Here is a 19,888-nt window from a genome sequence, read left to right on the forward strand (position 1 = left end):
GCGGCGCCCGTTCGAATTCGAAGGGGAGGAGCGCTGCGATTGGAGGAGCCCCGAGGGCGGGAGCGCAAGCCACGCCCCTAGGGGGCGGGGAAAGACGCGAAGTGGGCGTGTCTCGCAGATGCCCCGCCCACTGGCTCTGCACTGGGGGGGCCGGGGTCCTGCTGCCCCCTTCCCCTTGTTCCCCCCCCCCCCCAGTGCGGTGCCCCCGCTCCGTGCCCCGCCAGCAACCGGAGCGGGGCGGCTCCGGCCCCAGCCCCAGCCCCGGCCGTGCCCCCAGTCCCCGTGTCCCGTCCCCCCCCCCCCCGCTGCCGGGCGTTGCATAACCGGCCCCGTGGCCTGGGCACTGGTGCCGGCGGCTGGGGACAGAGCTGGGGACCCGCTGCGCGACCCCCCCATAAAGGGGGGCATCGGGTCGGGCCGGCCCCGCACCGCCCGGGGCCCTGGGGAGGGCGGGGAGCGTGGGGCTGGGGGTCAGGGCTGTGGGGTCGGGGGCTGTGGGGCTGGGAGTAGGGGGTGGGGGTCAGGGGCTGCGGGGTTGGGGGCTGTAGGGTCCGAGGGCTGTGGGGCTGGGGGTTGTAGGGTCAGGGGCTGTAGGGCTGGGGCCAAGCACTTTTAAGAGCCCAAAACGCAGCTGTGGGGCTGCTCGTGCAGCTGGCTGTGTGTGTGCGTGCTGAAGGCTCCATAACCGCGTTGTCATCGCTTCCTATCGGGACAGCCAAGGCGAGCGGCTGTGCCTTGACTGCGCCGGGCAATCCACGTGTCCGCGGAGGAAATTGAGCTGCTAAAAATTTCCGTCGGGCCTCGGTCCGAACGTGCTGGGTCTTGCTGTGCCATGAGCGGGCGGTGAGCGCGCTGCCAGCCTCCTCCGGCAGGAGTTACGCAAAACCCCAAGTCCTTCAGCCTGTCGATTCCACCCCGGTGTGTGTTTGTGTGATCGCAGCTGGGGTGTTAAACCTGGGCACCTGCCTTGCCAGTGCCTGTAGGAACGGGAGCACCAAGGCCAGGTCCAGGTGACCACCATCGCACCCCTCCAGTGGAAGCCTGCACGTGGAGAGAAATGCCCACGAGTGGCAGAGCTGCGGTCAGCACTCGGGGGCCACCCTCTCCTCAGGACAGCCGGCTGTGAAGAGCCTGGAGCACCTGCCAGGTAACCCCAAGGTAAGGTCCAGTCACCTCATTTAGGGTTTTCCCTGCCTTGTGTTGTGGCATACATCCCAAAGTGGCGCAAGGCGTGTTTTCTGCCTGATGTGGCTGATCTGTGATGAGCTGCAGTCAGCCAGACGTGGCAGGAGGCCTGCCTGGCCTTGCTGACAGCGTTGGTTTGTGGAGAGTTCAAGCAGTACCTCTGGATAAATCCTGCCACAAAGTCAACCAACAGATGGTGCCTGCTCCTCCTTCCCCCATCATCGCTGAGGATCGTCCCCTTCCTCCTGGCAGGGCTGGAGCACCCGAGGGTGCAGCCCTTTGGTGCTGACCCACCACATCCTCCTGATGCCACCTTGGTGCCACCGGGCCCACATCAGTGACCCCTTCCTGCGTGTTTCCACCCAGCCGCGGGTCCCAGCTCCCCACCCAACCCTGGCACTCCTTCAGCTCTGGGCTTGCTCCCCCCGCTTCATTCAGGCCCCTGCTTCCCCCTGTGCTGGATGCCTAGGGCTGTCCCTACCCCGGCACTCTCTACCCCCCAGCCCCTGCTAGCGTGGACTGGGTGAGAGTTCCAGCACGTTTTAGATGCTTTGCTGCCCAAAAATGCCAGCTGGGTGCTCCCAGGTGCCAGAGCCGCCCTGTTTTTCCTGTTCCTCCATGGCGTGTGGGCAGGTTGGTGCCGTCCTCTCCTCCCTTGTAGCTCCGTTCCCTGAGCCAAGGTGCTGCACACCTGCAAAGCCCCAGGCTTGGCTCCGAGCTCTTCTGTGCCCTAACCCGTTTCAGGGTTAGGTTACTGGGGGCTCAGCGGGCTGTGTCGTGGCCTGGGGGCACAGTTGGGTGCCTCAGTGATGCTGATGAGTGTTTTAGGGAAGAGTGCAAGTCAGATCATTATATGAGGCTGGTAATGCTGTTGAGTGTGGGCTGAGCAGGGACAAGGGGCAGAGACCTCCTGCAGCCATTTGGGAGGGTATAAGGGGGGAAGTTTGTTTGAGGGGTTGAACTGGGTTAGAGATTGGTCCCATGCCAATCCACAACCTCTGAATTCTTTGGGTAGTAACCCTTGAAATTAGAAGCAGGTGGAGGTGGGCTGGTTGGGGGCTGTCACCAGGTGGGCACAGACACCAGGGGCAGCTGGGCTTAGCGCTTCGGCTTGCTGCTGAGTCCGTCCCCCCTGAGTAGAGCAAGCAGCAGCCATGGGGCAGTTCCTCAGGCTCTGCCCTGAGCTAGCACCAAGGTGAACCCTCCTGCAAGTCCCCAAAGCCAGATGAAACAGTTCAAAGGGAAGTGACTGCATGTTAATCCCTGTATCAGCCTCAGGTCACCACCTAGGTCACCACCTAGGTCCTCCACTGGGAGAGGAGGGCTTTTCTCCTGATGCTTGGAGGCACAAAGGATCTCCTGGGGATAGGAAAGGTGGATTAAGAACTGTAGTGAACTGATGAATCCAGACTTTACAAAGTCAGCGCTGTCAGAATAGCCCTGCATGCTCTTGTGTTGGTGTTGTGCTGTGCTTTGCTCTCCTTCCTTTTTCCTTACAGTCTTAAGAGCCTTGTTAGTGAGCAAACATGCCGTGTCTTTTATACATCTTCTACTGAAGCCCAGGAGGGCTTTTCACTGCTAGCGTGAGCCATGTATCAGGTCTCTGATGAGATGAGGGCTCCTGCGGAGCTGGCATCCCTGCAAACATAGGCAGAGCTCCCTGAGCCACCTTCTCACTGCTGATTTACAGAGGGCTGGATGCTGGGTGCTGCAGGCTGCATCTGTGCATGGGGCTGCAGAATGGTTCTGTAGTAGATGGAGCTCTGACAACTCTGTTTTCCTTCCTTCTGGTGAGCACTGTTGGGATATAATTTAATTTAGGAATTTAATTTGAGGACTTGAGTGACTCTTTTGGGGAAGCAGCCGTTCTCTGTGGAGCTAGGTGCTAAAGCAGCTGCCAAATGGTGGGACCTGGCACAGGGAGGAGTGGTTTGGTCCCGTCTCTGCTCTTCTAGCCTGTGAAAGCTCATTAAAAAAAGCAAAGATTTGTGGCAAAAAGAGCTGAGCCATGTTTGGAGCTCTATTTCTAGTATTAATTGGCCTTGTTCCTTAATAGGGATGTTATATCCACAAAGCCAACAGCTTTTTTCCTCTTCTAACAGGTCTGAGAGCAGCCAGGATGCCACACCGCACCATCCATCTCTTCCGGAAGGGGCTGCGGCTGCACGACCACCCGGCGCTGCTGGCTGCGCTTGAGTCTTCGGAGGTCGTCTACCCCGTCTACATCCTCGACAGAAAGTTCATGACGTCCGTGATGCACATAGGGGCCCTGCGATGGCACTTTCTGCTGCAGTCCCTGGAGGATTTGCAGAAAAACTTATGTCAGCTGGGCTCTCACTTGCTGGTTATTCAAGGAGAGTATGAGCCCGTTCTTAGAGATCACATCCAGAAGTGGAACATCACGCAAGTGACTCTGGATGCGGAGATGGAGCCATTTTACAAGGAGATGGAAGCCAACATACGGTGTCTGGGAGAAGAGCTGGGGTTTGAGGTGCTTTCTGTGGTGGGCCACAGCCTTTATGACACCAAACGGTATGTGATTGCCTTAAAGACCAGCGAGGTGTCTCCAGGCGGGTTTAGCAAGCATCAGGGAGAAAAAGTCAAGTACTTTGGTCCTTCTGGTTCCTTTTCCTTTTCAGAAAATTGGACTATTTGAGATAGCGGCACTGCTTGCTGGAGAATTTTTGTGTTGGTTTACTGGAAGCAACAGAAGAAATTTTGGTGGGTTGCACAGGTGTTAGGATGTTGGGCTGTAGTTAGAGCCTAAACAGTTTATTTTTTTCCCTTTGGGCAGTTTAATTCACTTTAAGCCATTATGTTAGCTACTCTTTTACACAGATGGAGAAATTCTTTAACACATTTAATAGGACTTATTTATACATTCTTGTGCTTTTTTTTTTTTTTTTTAAATCTTTCTAATCAACTTTTAATGGTGTCTGGATACACTTGGATCCAAGCAGTTATTCAGAGCTGAATGACTGCAGGTATTTAAATTAATAATAATAGGGAGGAAATCATTAGCAGTTAAAACAGCCTTAACGCTCTGCTCCTGAAAAACCCTACATTTGTGTGAACGAGTTGATGTATGTGACTTGCCATCTTAAATTCAAGCCATCAGTTTGTATAGGTGGTTGCTGGCAGGGAAGAGTTCTTTACAGTCCTGAACCTGTTTTTTTGTGGTCCGACTGTCTCTGGAAGCCCCAGAGGTGGCCAGCACCTTGCCGGCTGCTGTCCTAGCTATGTCTGGCAGTCTGGAACTACACCAGCTGAAGCTGTGGCTGGCATCCTGGTTTCAATTTTGCTCTCTCAAGTCCCAAGAACCTGCTCTCAGGATGGATGGAGGTTCACCCAGGGAAGTTTTACTTGTAAAATCTGTAACTTCCACAGTCAGCCCTGCAAACTGGTGCTTTTCCAGCCTGTGCTGTCACCTTCCTTGGCTGAACAGAGTTGTGGCTTGAGTTTAGGAGAAAAAAGAGGGTTTATAATCTTTGGAAAAGAGGGCGGGCCACTCAGGGACTATAAGGATGTTGCGAGGCAGTGCAGGGACAAAATTAGAAAGGCCAAAGCTCATCTGGAGCTCAATCTGGCTACTGCCGTCAAAGACAACAGAAAATGTTTTTGTAAATACATCAACACAAAAAGGAGGACTAAGGAGAATTTCCATCCTTTACTGGATGCGGGGGGAAACTTAGTTACAAGAGATGAGGAAAAGGCGGAGGTGCTTAATGCCTTCTTTGCCTCAGTCTTTGGCGGCAATACTGGTTGTTCTCTGGATACTCAGTACCCTGAGCTGGTGCAAGAGGATGGGGTGCAGAATGTGGCCCTCATAATCCACCAGGAAATAGTTTGCAACCTGCTACAGCACTTGGATGTACACAAGTCGATGGGGCTGGATGGGATCCACCCAAGAGTACTGAGAGAACTGGCGGAGGAGCTGGACAAGCCGCTTTCCCTCATTTATCAACAGACCTGGCTACCGGGAGGTCCCAGTCGACTGGCGGCTAGCAAACGTCATGCCCATCTACAAGAAGGGCCAGAGGGTAGACCTGGGGAACTATAGGCCTGTCAGTTTGACCTCAGTGCCAGGGAAACTCATGGAGCAGACTATCTTGAGTGTCATCACGCGGCACTTACAGGGCAAGCAGGCGATCAGGCCCAGTCAGCATGGGTTTATGAAAGGCAGGTCCTGCTTGACGAACCTGATCTCCTTCTATGACAAAGTGACACGCTTGGTGGATGAGGGAAAGGTCATGGATGTGGTCTACCTTGACTTCAGTAAGGCTTTTGACACTGTTTCCCACCGCGTTCTCCTCAAGAAACTACTCGTGGCTTGGACTGGCGCACGCTTTGTTAGGTTAAAAACTGGCTGGATAGCTGGGTCCAAAGAGTAGTGGTGAATGGAGTCAAATCCAGCTGGAGGCTGGTCACTAGTGGCGTCCCCCAGGGCTCAGTACGGGGGCCAGTCCTCTTTAATATCTTTATCGATGATCTGGAAGAGGGGATCGAGTGTACCCTCAGTAAGTTTGCAGATGACACCAAGCTAGGTGCATGTGTTGATCCGCTCAAGGGTAGGAAGGCTCTGCAGGAGGATCTGGAAAGGCTGGACCGATGGGCTGAGGCCAACTGTATGAGGTTCAACAAGGCCAAGTGCCGGGTCCTGCACCTGGGACGCAACAACCCCAAGCAGAGCTACAGGCTGGGAGAGGAGTGGTTGGAAAGCTGCCTGGCTGGAGAAGGACCTGGGAGTGATGGTGGATAGTCGGCTGAATATGAGCCAGCAGTGTGCTCAGGTGGCCAAGAAGGCCAACAGCATCCTGGCTTGCATAAGAAGCAGTGTGGCCAGCAGGGCTAGGGAGGTGATCGTCCCCCTGTACTCGGCTCTGGTGAGGCTGCACCTCGAGTACTGTGTTCAGTTTTGGGCCCCTCGCTACAAGAAGGACATCGAGGTGCTTGAGAGAGTCCAGAGAAGGGCGACGAAGCTGGTGAGAGGCCTGGAGAACAAGTCCTATGAGGAGTGGCTGAAGGAGCTGGGCTTGTTCAGCCTGGAGAAGGGGAGGCTCAGGGGCGACCTTATCGCTCTTTATAAATACATTAAAGGAGGCTGTAGCGAGGTGGGGGTTGGCCTGTTCTCCCACGTGCCTGGTGACAGGACGAGGGGAAATGGGCTAAAGTTGAACCAGGGGAGTTTTAGGTTGGATGTAAGGAGAAACTTATTTACTGAAAGGGTTGTTAGGCATTGGAATGGGCTGCCCAGGGAAGTGGTGGAGTCACCATCCCTGGAGGTCTTTAAAAGACATTTAGATGTAGAGCTTAGGGATATGGTTTAGTGAAGGACTTGTTAGTGCTAGGTCAGAGGTTGGACTAGGTGATCTTGAAGGTCTCTTCCAACCTAGATGATTCTGTGATTCCTATTCACTGGCAGCTCCAGTTTCCTTCTTCATTTATACTGTGGTGAAAACTGACCTTATTTTATTTAGGATTTTGGACCTGAATGATGGGACTCCTCCATTAACATACAAGAGGTTCCTTCACATTCTGTCTCTTCTTGGGGACCCTGAGGTGCCCGTCCGAAACCTTACAGCTGAAGACTTCCAGTAAGTAACGCCTAGATGGCAAGAAATTGCAGGTCCTTTCTGTCTGCCCGAAAGAACAGCCAAGGTCAAGTGATACCAGGGTGCTATGGGCACTGTTTTGTTACCTCTGTGCATGGAGGGCTACAGACTGTATGCAGAGGGGATGCAGATGAGAGGTGGCACAGTCCAAAGGCTTTAAGCTTCTGCAAGATACGTTGAGACAACCTTTGAATGTATGTAAAAGGTTAGCAGAGGAGTGACTAAGGAACTGCATGTCTCTTTCTCAAAGACATGCTCTAGCTTCCTTACAAACCAAGATTCAAGGGGGAAATTGGATGAACCACTATAGCATGTTTATGCAAGAAATCCAGTGGAACAACCATAATGTTCCCTTCTGGCTTCAAAACTTTTCTCTCCTCCCCTCTGTTGTATGGGAAGGAGGGACCAAGCTCGTGTCTCCCAGGACTTGAGAAGCTCAGAGTCATGGATGTCTTATGTTTAGCTCTGCCTCATAGAGGTTAGTGGTCCAAAGGGAGTTAAGATTGGGGTAGGGGAGGTCTGGCCACTTGAGATGGGACTGCAGATACTTGGGACTTGTCGGGCACCTCCTGCGTGACCTCAGCTCTGTGTTAGTAACCTAGGCTTAGTTCTTCCATCTTGGGGAATCCCATTAATTACTGAATGTTGTCCCCAGATACCCCAGTGATGAGACCCATGTAAGTATTGGGATGAACCAGTTCTTAGGGCTTTTCTCACAGTGCTTCCTCCCCTTCCCCCCCACCCCTCATAATTTGTTTATTCACACATCTTTTTAATTGATGATGAACGATAAGTAGTTCACATGCTTCCCAGCAGGCCTGTGTTGTGCCAGTGCTCTGAGAGCTGCACTGGCTCCTTCTGCTGTAGGTGTTTGCAACAGAGCTGAGCTCAGTGTTTCCAGGTGAGTGGGAAGATCTCTCTCCATCTCTGACCTCATTCAGGGTTTTGCTGGGAAGTCTGCATACCACTGATACTTCCCTAAACAGCTTTGTTTGTGTTTTATAGTGGGATGGGGTAGGGGTTGGGGTGGACACATGACATATCCTGGTACTATTCCAGCCTTGTGGGGGTCGGAGGCATTGGAAGAACCTCAAAAGCTGAGGCCACACAAGAGGAGTGTGACTCCTCGGGGTATCCTTGTGAGACTGCTCAGGGCATCCTAGCCCCTTGCTTAGGAAGAAGCAGCTGAGGAGGTGGCCCAGAGAGCTGCTCTGCATCCTTCCCTATGAAACCTCCCAGAGCAACCTCTCCTCAGAGGCATGGAGGGGCCTTTGGAGGCAGTGCCAGTGACCCCAGTTAAATTTAAAGTCTGAGGAGGCTCTTAGCTCCCTCCCAGAGATGGATGAGGCAGCCGGGGAGGCTGCAGGAGAGGAGGTGCCTCCGAACCTTATGTAGCAGATGCCAAACAAGAGGGAGGTCTGAGCTGTGGTCACAGCTGGCTGCTCTGAGCATTGTCATTTGGTGGGTCTGAGCCTCTTCCCCCAGTTCAGACTGAGTTCAGACTGGAACTACCTGGAGCAGTTTCAGGATGAGATTTTCCTTCCCTAAGGAGTAGAGCCTGGGGTTTCTGGCTGTGCTTTTGTTGCCTTGTGCTGCAACAGAGGAGATCTTGGCGTGTGAAATGAGCAGAGGTCTTCCACCCTCTTCTGGCTCCAGTTCCCTCTCTGAAAGAGGCCTGTCTCTTGCATTAGGAGGTGTAGGCCCCCTGACCTGGACCTGGCTGAGTGTTACAGGGTGCCTCTCCCCGCGGATTTGAAGATCCCCCCTGAGAGCATCTCCCCCTGGAGAGGAGGGGAGACCGAAGGGCTGCAGCGCCTGGAGCAACACCTGGCTGACCAGGTCAGTCTTGATTTAATGTGGGTGATGCTGGTGGCTGTGGGTGGGCTGAGGTCAGTGCTGTCCTCCCTCCTTTTGTGTGTGGTTGTCTCTGGACCTCAAGAAACCGCTCAGCCACGGAGTTCTGTTCCAGCTCTTGCTGAGGATTTCCCCTCCAGGCAGCCTGATCTTAAGATGTTGCTATCCTGGATGGCAGTATTTGTGGGGGTATTGCAGTGGGATGTTGAACAGGCAGAAGCCGGTTGCCAAGAGCTTTTTCCTGTTCCATTAGCTGGACACGCGTCACCTTGTACTGCCTAACCCTTGATTTCTGTTTTCATTTTAGGGCTGGGTGGCAAGTTTTACTAAACCAAGAACAATACCAAATTCACTGCTTCCAAGCACCACAGGCCTGAGTCCCTATTTCAGCATGGGCTGTGTGTCAGTTCGCACCTTTTTTTATAGGTTGTCAAACATTTACGCTCAGGTAAGGAAAAAAAAAATGATCATAGTCCAGCAAATCTAACCAGGCCTGGTTTTTAAGTGAAGTTTTTGAGCAGTTTAGCCTGCTCAAGCAGTTTTGTTTTTAGAAAGTATCTATTTTCATCTTAGGTAAGTTTTAATTACAGCGTAAGCCAAAACCAGGTTCTGAAAACTTGTTTCTTAAGAAAAACTATGGCTGAAACCAATCCAAGAAAATGTATCCTGAACCTCCTGCTTAGAGTCTATCTGAGACATGGCTGAGCTACCTGCATTCAGCTAGCTGGGCAGTTAATATGTCAGTAAATGTATGTTTATTTTAAGAAATCCCCATGTGATACCATTTTGGAAGGTAAATGGAGAGAATTCTGCCTGACAAATCTGGTGGTCTTCTATGATGGGATTAAACAGTGGTGGATAAGGGAAGAGCAACTGACATCACCTACCTGGACTTGTGCAGAGCTTTTGACAGCGTCCCACACAGCATCCTTGTCTCTAAATCAGAGAGATGTGAATTTGGCAGATGGACCACTCAGTGAGTAAGGAATCAGCTGGATGGCCACACTCAAAGAGTTGTGGTCAACAGCTCATGTCCAGGTGGAGACCAGTGACAAGTGGTGTCCTACAGAGGTCAGTATTGGGACCAGTGCCATTTAACATCTTTGTGACATGGCCAGTGGCATTGAGTGCACCCTCAGCAAGTTTGCTGAGGAGACCAAGCTGCATGGTGTGGTCAACACACTGGAGGGAAGGGATGCCATCCAGAGAGACCTGGACAGGACTGAGAGGTGGGGCTGGGCAAACCTCATGAGGTTCAACAAGGCCAAGTGCAAGGGCCTGCATCTAGGCCTGGGAAATCCCAAGCACAAATACAGGCTGGGTGGAGAATGGATTGAAAGCAGCCCTGAGGAGAAGGACCTGGGGGTGTTGGTTGACGAGAAGCTCAGCATGAGCCAGCAACATGCGCTTGCAGCCCAGAAAGCCAGCCATACCCTGCATCAAAAGCAGCGTGGGCAGCAGGGTAAGGAAGTGGATTCTCCCCCTCTGCTCTGCTCTCATGAGACCTCACCTGGAGTCCTGCTTTCAGCTCTGGGGCCCCCAGCACAAGAAGGACATGGACCTATAGAACAAGTCTAGAGGATGTCATGAAGATGATGAGGGGCTGGAGCACCTCTCTGATGGAGTCAGGCCGAGAGGATTGGAGTTGTGCAGCCTCAGAAGAGAAGGCTCCAGGGAGACCTTACAGTGACATTCCACTACCGAAAGGGGGCTGTAGGAAAGCTGGGGAGGGACATTTTGTCAGGGAGTGTAGCGACAGGATAAGGGGGAATGGCTTTAAACTAAAAGACGGTATGTTTAGGTTGGATATAAGGAAGCAATTATTTACTTGGAGTGCGGTGAGACACTGGCACGGGCTGCCCAGAGAAGCTGTGGATGCCCTGTCCCTGGGACTGCTCAAGGCCAGGCTGGATGAGACTTTGAGCAACCTGGTCTAGTGGAAGTTGTCCCTGCCCATGGCAGGTCCCTTCCAACCCAAACCATTCTATGACTCCATGAATTCAAGGTAATGCAGGGTCTAACAGAGTTCAGCTTTCTCTGCTCTAGTGCAAAAAACATTGCTTCAGATCTTTGATTTCATTGGCTTTCATGGTAAAATGCATCAAAGCCGGTTGTATAGTTAGATTAATCTTTATTTTATGGACCTCACAAAATGAGTGAAAACATGATGGTACATATGAACTGAAGCTTTGAACTTCTGTCTTTTGCAGGCCAAGCATCACTCCCTGCCCCCGGTGTCACTCCAAGGGCAGCTTCTGTGGAGGGAGTTCTTCTATACGGTAGCATCAGCGACACCAAACTTCACCAAAATGGCTGGGAACCCCATCTGCCTTCAGATCAGTTGGTATGAGGATGCAGAGAGGCTCCACAAATGGAAAACGGTAACAAGATGCATTTCCACAACTGCTGTGTTTCAGCCTAGACTTTTTCAATGGCCCCAGGACTGCTCCCTGCTGGCTATTTGAGGAGGAGTTTATAGCAGTGTGTAGGACACAAGTGCAATGAAGCACAGTGATAGAAGGCTGATTTTTCTTTCTGCCTCAGGCACAGACAGGCTTCCCTTGGATCGATGCGATTATGACCCAGCTGCGCCAGGAGGGCTGGATCCATCACCTTGCCCGGCATGCTGCTGCTTGCTTCCTGACACGGGGGGACCTTTGGATCAGCTGGGAAGAGGGCATGAAGGTTGACTTCTGGTTTTAATTTTTCTGTTTTCATTTGGTGCTTCTCTGTTCTGGCTGATCTTCAGAAAGCTCTGCAAAATACGAGCATGGAGGTGGCTCTGGAGAACAGTGCTTTATTACTGAGCCTCCATAGAAATCTCACGGTTTATAAAATCTCCTTATCTTCTGCTTGAGTCTGAGCCCTGCTGTGTAGTGTACAGCAGTGAAAAGTCATTCCCATCCCCAAGATCTGATGATTTTGGATGATGATGATGATATTGGAGACCTTCCCAGTTTGCAGCAGTCTTCAAAGCCAGACCTTTAAGCTTTGAGTTGCTCTCTCATGGGGTTTCGCTCTAGCTTCCTTCTGGCAAACTATCTTACTGGAGAGTAATGTGCAAAGGGTACCCTGGACCAGAACAGTGCTGTGCTTCTAACAGCAAGCTTCATTCTTTATCTCCCAGCCTGTTGTGCTGTTTTGGTTTTGCAGTACAGGCAGCCATTTCAGGGGTGTTTCTCTCTTTCTTTTCCTGTCATCAAAATGCAGGTGTTTGAAGAGCTGCTTTTAGATGCTGACTACAGCATCAATGCAGGGAACTGGATGTGGCTGTCGGCCAGCGCATTCTTCCACCAGTACACACGTATCTTCTGCCCCGTCCGCTTTGGGAAGCGCACGGACCCTGAGGGGCAGTACATAAGGTAGGGCAATGCATGGCCTGGCTCTTCCCTGGCTCCCCTGGCAGCAACAGCTGGAGAACTCAGTCTTCATAAAGCACGTGCCCCTGTGAAACAGGGCTTGTAGCAGTGATGTGTTTAGCAGACTAGAAAACCATGGCACAGAAAGGCAGAGATGTACCTGTGGTTGCACAGGAGATGATCAAGCATGGAACTGTGTTGAGCTGTGAGCACCCGTAGGCTCCAGCAGTGTCCAGTCACTGGGATGACTCCTCTTTCTGAAGGAGTAATAGCGATGTTCTGTAAAACATCTCACAGCTCTCCCCCTCCAGTCTGTGCTGTATTTCATTGTTTTGTGTGCAGTCTGAATAACTTTGGACACCCAAGTTTTATTTCCCATTCTACTTTGAGCAAGTGCCATTTGCTTCGAAGTCTCAATTTTCTCTCTTCTCTAGAGCAGGAGTAATGCTGGTCTGTTTGGGAAGCAACAGCTCTGTTGGTAGCATGCTGTATCAGACACCTTTGCAGTTATGTCTGTGATGGCAATACGATTAATATTTAAGATTTGAGAGGTCTGGCTAAGAATTTTATCCTAACAGAAGGAACACTCCTTTTGACTAAAAGCTAACAGTCTGTGATAGTCTCCAACCCTACTTCTGAGCTAAAATAACACAGGTTGTGTTCCACCAAGAGCCATCACTCCATTTGGTCAGTTGTGGCAGTTAACAAGCAAGCTACTTAAGGAGTTCATCTCCCTCAGGCATGTGTACTTACCCTTATTAACATATATGTCATGGTGAAACTGGTGAAGGGCCTGGGACACAAGCCCTCTGAGGAGCAGCTGAGGGAACTGGGGGTGTTTGGTCTGGAGAAGGGGAGGCTCAGGGGAGACCTCATTGCTCTCTGCAGCTCCCTGAAAGGAAGCTGTGGGGAGCTGGGGGTTGGCCAATTCTCGCAGATAACCAGTGACAGGACCAGAGGGAATGGCCTCAAGTTGTGCCAGGGGAGGTTGAGGTGGGCAATGAGGAGCCATTTCTGCTCAGACAGAGCGGGCAGGCGTTGGGACGGGTTGCCCAGGGAGGTGGGGGAGTCCCCATCCCAGGGGGTGTTCAAGGAAAGGTTGGGGCTGGTGCTTGGGGACATGGTTTAGTGGGTGACATTGGTGGTAGGGGGTAGTTGGACCAGGTGATCTTGGAGGTATTTTCCAACCTTTATGATTTTATGATATAGAAGTGATTGTCTGGAGTCTGTCTCTTCCAAGAACGCACACCTGTCTTTGCTAACATTACAATGTTTTTCCTCATTATATGGTGTTTCAAAGAAACAGATACAAGTGGGTTCTCTGCAACCACTTGGCAGAGAACAGGGGAACAGAGGGGGAAATGCTGCCTGAATGCTCTCTCACTGTGGTCACAGTTAATAAAGCTTCTGTCTGACCTGTCCTAGACTGTACTTGTGCTATTGCGCACCTGTAGTCCTGATATTCTCCTTTACCTCCTTGTTGTTGGTGAAGGTTCTGCTTGACTTTCCTGGAAAGTAGTGGGTGACAGCTGATTTCAGTAGGACCAAGCTGTGTTGATGTCTGTGGAAACAGCTCCTTTTCCCCACATCTCCTTGGGGTGTAGCCGAATAACCATTATGGATCCGGTCAGATTCAGGGTACTGAACCATCACAGTCACAGATTCACCAATAATGCATTAACCGTTAGAGGTTCGGTCGGATTCAGAGCACTGAACTACCACGGTCACGGATTCACCAAAAACGCAACTAGAGTAAGGGTTGTTATACGTTAAATGAGAACCGTCACGACTACGAACAATGCAATCAAATGCAATTTATTACAGCAACAGGTACACAGGGTCTGTGGATTACGGCGATAGTGTCTGTCTGCAAAAGCAAGCTAGCATGCATGAAATGCTCAGGTGACACAGGTGTGCAGCCTGGAAATTAACACGTTAAAAGGCACAAAGACTCTATAGAGATTTCTAAGTTTCTGTGGAGACACACAGTATAATCAAGTGTTCAAATCTCACCCAAAGGTGTCCCAATGTGGGGGGGAAGAGAGGTTCAGCCTGTCGACTGATTTCTCGTCCGAGAAATTCAGAGCGCATGCTCAGTAAGGTGTGGTCGCATCTTGGAGGCGGGTAGCTTTAGGGATGGAGGTGTGTTTTGGTATTATAATGTTATTATAATGAGCAAAAGTATGCTATGGTACAGCATTTGTCAAAACATGACAGGTCCCTGGCTCAGGGTAGCAAAAAGTGCGGCTTATTGGTCTTGTTGTGCACAAGAACAATCGAGTCCCCACCTGGTCACAGAGCCTAGCCATGGTGTCTCCACTCCACTCTACACTCTGTACTGTTCCCTTAGAGCTAGCACACCAGGTTCCCCCGGCGCAATAGCATCTAAGTTTGGAAGCCTAGGGAACGCTCAGGTAATACAGCTATGCCCTACCCTGAAAGACTCTTCAGTGCTGTACATTTTCTTTAAAAATGAATGTTAGTTTTATTTTCCTAGTTACCTTAGGCAATTGCACCACACTCCTCTTCCTCGCATCCCTTCTAGCTCTGTGCCTTGTCATGGTGAAGCTCATACTGATGTACCTGACAGTTGCACAGAAAATGACTTTCCCATTCTGTAAGATTTTTTATATTTTCTTAGCTGTTCTAATTTAGTAAAATTTTAGACAAAATGTTAAAAACAAATATTTTGGATGAAGTCAAAACTGCAATAATATTTAAATCAATCCCTTTATTCCTTGCTGCAAGGTGAACTTGTGGAAGATGTCACTGTACAGAGGTTTCAGAACACAGAAACAGCTATTTTGTGCAAAACAAATTGGAACTTTCCTGTAGATTGCAGCGTCAATACGACCACCTAAAATTAACATTGGTGTAGGTTGGATTACACTTCTCTTAAATGTATGAGTATTTGTCTTCAGGATTATAAAAACGTGATATTATTACTCTTTGGTAGGAAATACTTACCTGTCCTAAAGAACTTTCCCTCCAAATACATCTATGAGCCCTGGACAGCCTCTGAAGAAGAGCAGAAGCAAGCAGGATGTATCATAGGTAATATGAACACCCTGCTAGGGATTTTGCTACTGAAAATTGTCAAAAATAATTACGTGTGTGTGGTGGTTTTACTCAGCTGAGCAGCAGAGATCCACCACAACCACTCCTTCACTCTTCCTCCTCAAAGGGAAAGGGCTCAAGGGTTGAGATAAGGAGGGGGAGATCACTCAACAATTATTGTCACTGGCAAAACAGACTCAGCATAGGGAGATTAATGTAATTTGTTACCTATTACTAACAAACTAGAGCAGTGAGAAACTAAAAACAAACAAAAAATACCTTCCTGCCATGCACCCTCTTCTACATTCTCCCCCCAAGAAGTGCAGGGGAACAGGGGAATGGGAGCTGCAGTCAGTCCATAGCACTTTTTCTCTTTTGCTCCTTCTTGGTCCCTCTCTGCCCCTGCTCCCCATGGGGTCCCTCCCACAGGATGCCGTCCTTCCTGAGCTGAGACTGCAGGGGCTGCCCACAGGCAGCACTTCTTCAAGAACTGCTCCAGATACGGGTCTGTACCACAGAGTCCATCCATCAGGAGCACACTGCTCCAAGCTGGGTTCCCCACCTTTACCAGATCCCCCCATATCCTCTGCTCCTGTGTGGGCTCCTCCATGAGCTGCCGTGTGGAGATTTGCTCTGCCATGGGCCCCATGGGCTGCAGGGGGACAGCCTGCTCCACCAGGGGCCTCTCCACAAGCCACAGGAGAACTTCAGCTCTGACGCCTGGAGCACCTCCTGCCCTCCTTCTGCACTCACCTTGGGGGCTATGGGGCTGGGTCTCACTCCTCCATCTCCCAGATGCTGTGGTGCAGCATTTTTTTTCTCCCCCTTTTTCTTAAATCTACTCTCACAGAGGTGCAAACAACATCACTTATTGCCTCAGCTCTGGCCAGCAGTGGGTCCCTTTGGAGCTAGCCCTTATCTAACATGGGGCAGCTTCTGGACTCTTCTCACAGAGGCCCCCCCTGCAGTCCCCTGCTACCAAAACCTTGCCATGTAAACCCAATACAACTATATGAGATGGAAGTGTCACACTTCCAATGCAAATCACACATTTATCTTTTGAAAATCGATTCATCCAGCAGCCTGCCTTCTGTCAGCTCTCCTTTAAAGGTTTTTGCTGGAGTCTGATCTCTGAGTACACGCTTTAGCCTCTACTTTATATCCTAAGACTATTGGATCACTCGAAGTTGTTGCTTGTACATCTGTTCAGATGCTTGGTTGTCTGTAAATAGTATGTGAACATCTTGTACTTTTACACTTACTCTCATGCATCTTTAAAGATGGGGCAGGGCTGCCATCCCTGTTAATAGACGGGAAACCAAGGCCCAGAGCATCCAATGTAAGGGTGTGTCTGTTACTGTCTCATCTCTAAATGGAAGTAGTTGGCCCTGGCTCTTAGAGTTCATGAAGAGAAATAGGCACTTCTAAAGGGTAAATCACATGGTTTAAGATACTGCTGACTTTAGGAAGACCTGCAACAATTTGCTTTGGTGCAAATCCAGTGAAACATCCTTTTTAGTCCCATAGCTGTCTGTTCTACCAGGTAAAGACTACCCCTTCCCAATGGTGGACCACAAGGAAGCCAGCAATCACAACCTGCAGCTGATGAAACACGTCAGAGAAGAACAGTACAGAACAGCCCAGCTCACAAGAGGTAAGAGGTGCTGCAGCACAGTGTGTTCAGCTTGCTGTGATACTTAGCCTGTTGCTGATGGCTTTGGGGTTGGTTCCATGTGGTGTCCTCTTGGCTACCAATACCATGTGCTGTTCTCCCTGTTACTGTTGAAACGTTTCCCCTGCTGGCACACACAAACTCTGAGCAGTTCCTTCCCTTCTGCCTGCCTGTGCAGGATGGGAGCTTGCTTGTGCCTGCTGGAGGAACACCTTCCCAAAAGCAGACCACCTTTGCCTTCTGTAGGTCTGCACAAACACCCCAGTGGCCCCCAGGTTTATTTCCAAGACATAGAAGTCTTTGCAGTGCTGTCCACGCCTCTGGTGAACAAGAGCATCACAGTTTGTTCTTTTTACCATGATCTGCCTTGCCTCGTAGAAGGAAATATTTGAGGTTCCCACTGGCTACGAATGAGAGAAAAGCCCTGGAGAGCTGATCTAAGAAATTTACCTTTTGACCTTGTTTTCTAAATAGGTGAAGCACATGCATGACACTCTGGTAGTTATCAGCTAAGGCTGGAACACTCCAGCTTTGGGTCAGCCTGAATTAGTTATTTCCAATTACACAGATGTTCCACCGTTTAAGAGATGTTCCACTGCTTAAGAGCATCAGCGCTCTTAAAATTGAAATCCTAGGGCCTGTGAAGAGCTCTTAACCTCAGAGGAATCATTTGCAAGAAGAAAAGTGAAGCAGTGCTTTGTATTTAATAGTATTCTATAGCAGTCTGCATATGTAGTACAAAAATCCAACATGAAGCAGCTGACGGGAGTCTTAAGTATTCCTACATCAATTTCTAGTGTCAGATGGAATTAATTATTCCAATCCTGTGCTTATTAATGTATCCAGGAGGTTGCACGTTGGTACCTTTCAAATACAGCTATGCTGACAGTTCCCCCTGCAATCTGATGACATAGGGGAGTGAATGGTCTTGAGATTATTCTTGGAGATGTGGAAAGCCAAAGTCTGGGAACCAGAGTTCCCTGCTTCTGGTATTGCTTCTGTTGACTGTACACAGAAGTATTTTCTAGCATGCTTTGTAACTTCACATGTTACTGTCATTGTTGGCTCTTGTTCTACTGAGGTCATTAAGGCTGCAAACTTTTATTTTTCTTTCCTTCTTGACATAGATGACACAGATGACCCAATGGAAATGAAGCTGAAGCGTGATCACTCTGAAGAAAATGTAACAAAGGCAAAAACAGCCAGGATGACAGAGCAAACCTAGATACCACTGGGGATTATCCTCTGGGTGTTGAAGAATGACAAAAGGGGAGAGCCAGAGAGCAGCTGAACAGGACAAACTGTACTCAGTACTTTGCCCTGCGAGTGGTGCTTCTTGATTGTGAAGTGACCTCCAGCAAAAGTTTTCTATCTTCAATGTATTTGTTAGTGCAGCTATTTCAAATTAAGTTGTCTCTCTGTAAGTGGCTTAGAAGTCCTTTGTTGCAGCTGTTAGATAAATTCAAGTGATTTTGACAGGACGATGCTTTAGCGTTGTTCAAATCCATTTGATGTTCATGCATCTGTATAAATAGTTTTAATGATAAATACTAGTCTTTCCAATGTGACAGATGTGCCAGTTAAGGAATATATGTACACTGTGTGTTCACATACTCGTGTTAAAAGCAAGATTTTCTTGTCTTATATAGACAGAGATCGAGGGATTTCAGGTACAGTTTTTGCTTGCAGTCCCCCGTCTGGGGAGATACAGGGGAATGTAGCCCATTGTAAAATTGTGTGTAGTTCTTAAGACTTAAATAAGACTTCTGCATTTTAAACTCATTATTGCTAAGTTTCTCAGTGGATTAAGGCTGATGTACAACTTCACCATAACTGTCCTTCCTGGCTAATTCCTCTAGAACTGTAGGATAGGTATTATATCTATCACATACTGCATGTCATAATTCACCCATCCCTTGAAATGCCTCCTTGTGTTTCACAAAGCTGGATTAGTCAGTTTTCTTTGTTATGGTTGGGGTTTTAGTGGACGTGAGAGAAGTGGAATGGGCTTTTAACCACTGTGGGTACTACTTTTGTTTTTAAAAGAAATAAAAACTTTCTGACATGAAAATGTAAGGTCTGTAGAGCAATCTATTGTGACAATTGGCATCCATCTGTCCTCTTTGGAACTCTGACAGCAAGACAACCCTTGCATCAATCCAGTGCGCCCAGACTCCCTTGCTTTGAAGGCATCCCATGACCCAGTGCAGAAGCAGCACATGAACCACATGAACCAGAAGGAGGCCAAACGCTGCTCCTAACAGCATCTTCCAGTGCTGCTGACGACCTGCAGGACCCTGCGCCATTACCTGCTGCATTTACAATCACAGTGACTGTCAGATGGATTTGAGAGACTGGTCATGTCCTCCTGTTGTGCCAAGCCTGCACTGAGCTCCTGGAGGTGCAGATGATACTTGGGATGCTCTTCTTCAGCAGACCCTACTGACTGCAAGGATGACCGGCATGAAAGGCAGTTACCCAAACCCTTGATGAGGGGAAGAAGGCCAAAGTAGTGCTTGTTGCTTAGGCAGGATGACTGCTGCTCTGGAGCCTTCCTGGCATCTGTAATTTTTTATTTATTTTTTTTGCTGTGCTCAAAGGGATTTATTGCATCAGTGTTTGAAGCATTATAGCCCTGTGCAGGTGGCCACAGGAATGCAGAACTGGTTTCTGCCTCGCATTTTAAGACATAGTCATTGCCTTCAAGCCCTAAATGGGCTGAGCTGTGGTTACCTAAACCAACTCTACCTTGGGGTGCTTTTTGCCACCTAAGGTTCACCGTCAGCCTTGGGAGCTCTCTGGTGCAGCAAAAGACAGAGCTGTCAGCAGCCATCAAAGGTCTTTCGCTGTTCAGTATCACCTCTAACATTGCAGTGCAGGCGATGATTTTGGGTGCTCATTGGTCATGAATGTGCATGCAGCCAGAGTGGTGGCCTCCCTAGAAGAGACTCCCAACCATGGAGGTTCAAGGCCTCTTTGGGACTCCTTTTGTTGCAAGGCAGCTGCAAGACCTGTCTTTTGACTGGAAGGAGTCAGCTTTGTGCCTGTAAAGAAGCTGAGTAGGAGCTTGAGCAGGAAACTTCAAGGGCAGCTGAGCTCTAAGACATCTCTTTCTGGGTAGCAAAGTAGCAATGAGGAAGCTCCTGTGG

General features: G+C 49.7%; 1 protein-coding gene across 5 annotated transcripts; it reads left to right on the top strand.

Moving 5' to 3' along the window:
* Positions 1-256: 256 nt before the first annotated feature.
* Positions 257-18,835, top strand: LOC101801596 (cryptochrome-1-like). 5 transcript variants are annotated; one of them, XM_027445045.3, is made up of 11 exons: positions 260-1,158; positions 3,288-3,717; positions 6,663-6,779; positions 8,489-8,636; positions 8,959-9,099; positions 10,862-11,032; positions 11,196-11,336; positions 11,862-12,013; positions 14,967-15,064; positions 16,611-16,721; positions 17,867-18,835. In XM_027445045.3, the coding sequence occupies exons 2-11, from the start codon at positions 3,305-3,307 to the stop codon at positions 17,962-17,964; spliced, it is 1,590 nt and encodes a 529-aa protein (XP_027300846.2). In that variant the 5' UTR covers positions 260-1,158; positions 3,288-3,304; the 3' UTR covers positions 17,965-18,835. The 5 variants fall into 5 exon arrangements, with proteins under 5 accessions (XP_071884514.1, XP_071884513.1, XP_027300846.2 ...); XM_038168454.2 differs by lacking the exon at positions 260-1,158 and adding an exon at positions 2,160-2,380; XM_027445046.3 differs by lacking the exon at positions 260-1,158 and adding an exon at positions 2,501-2,975.
* Positions 18,836-19,888: the final 1,053 nt, after the last annotated feature.

Source organism: Anas platyrhynchos, chromosome 27 (assembly GCF_047663525.1).
Source record: "Anas platyrhynchos isolate ZD024472 breed Pekin duck chromosome 27, IASCAAS_PekinDuck_T2T, whole genome shotgun sequence".
Classification (NCBI taxonomy): domain Eukaryota; kingdom Metazoa; phylum Chordata; class Aves; order Anseriformes; family Anatidae; genus Anas; species Anas platyrhynchos.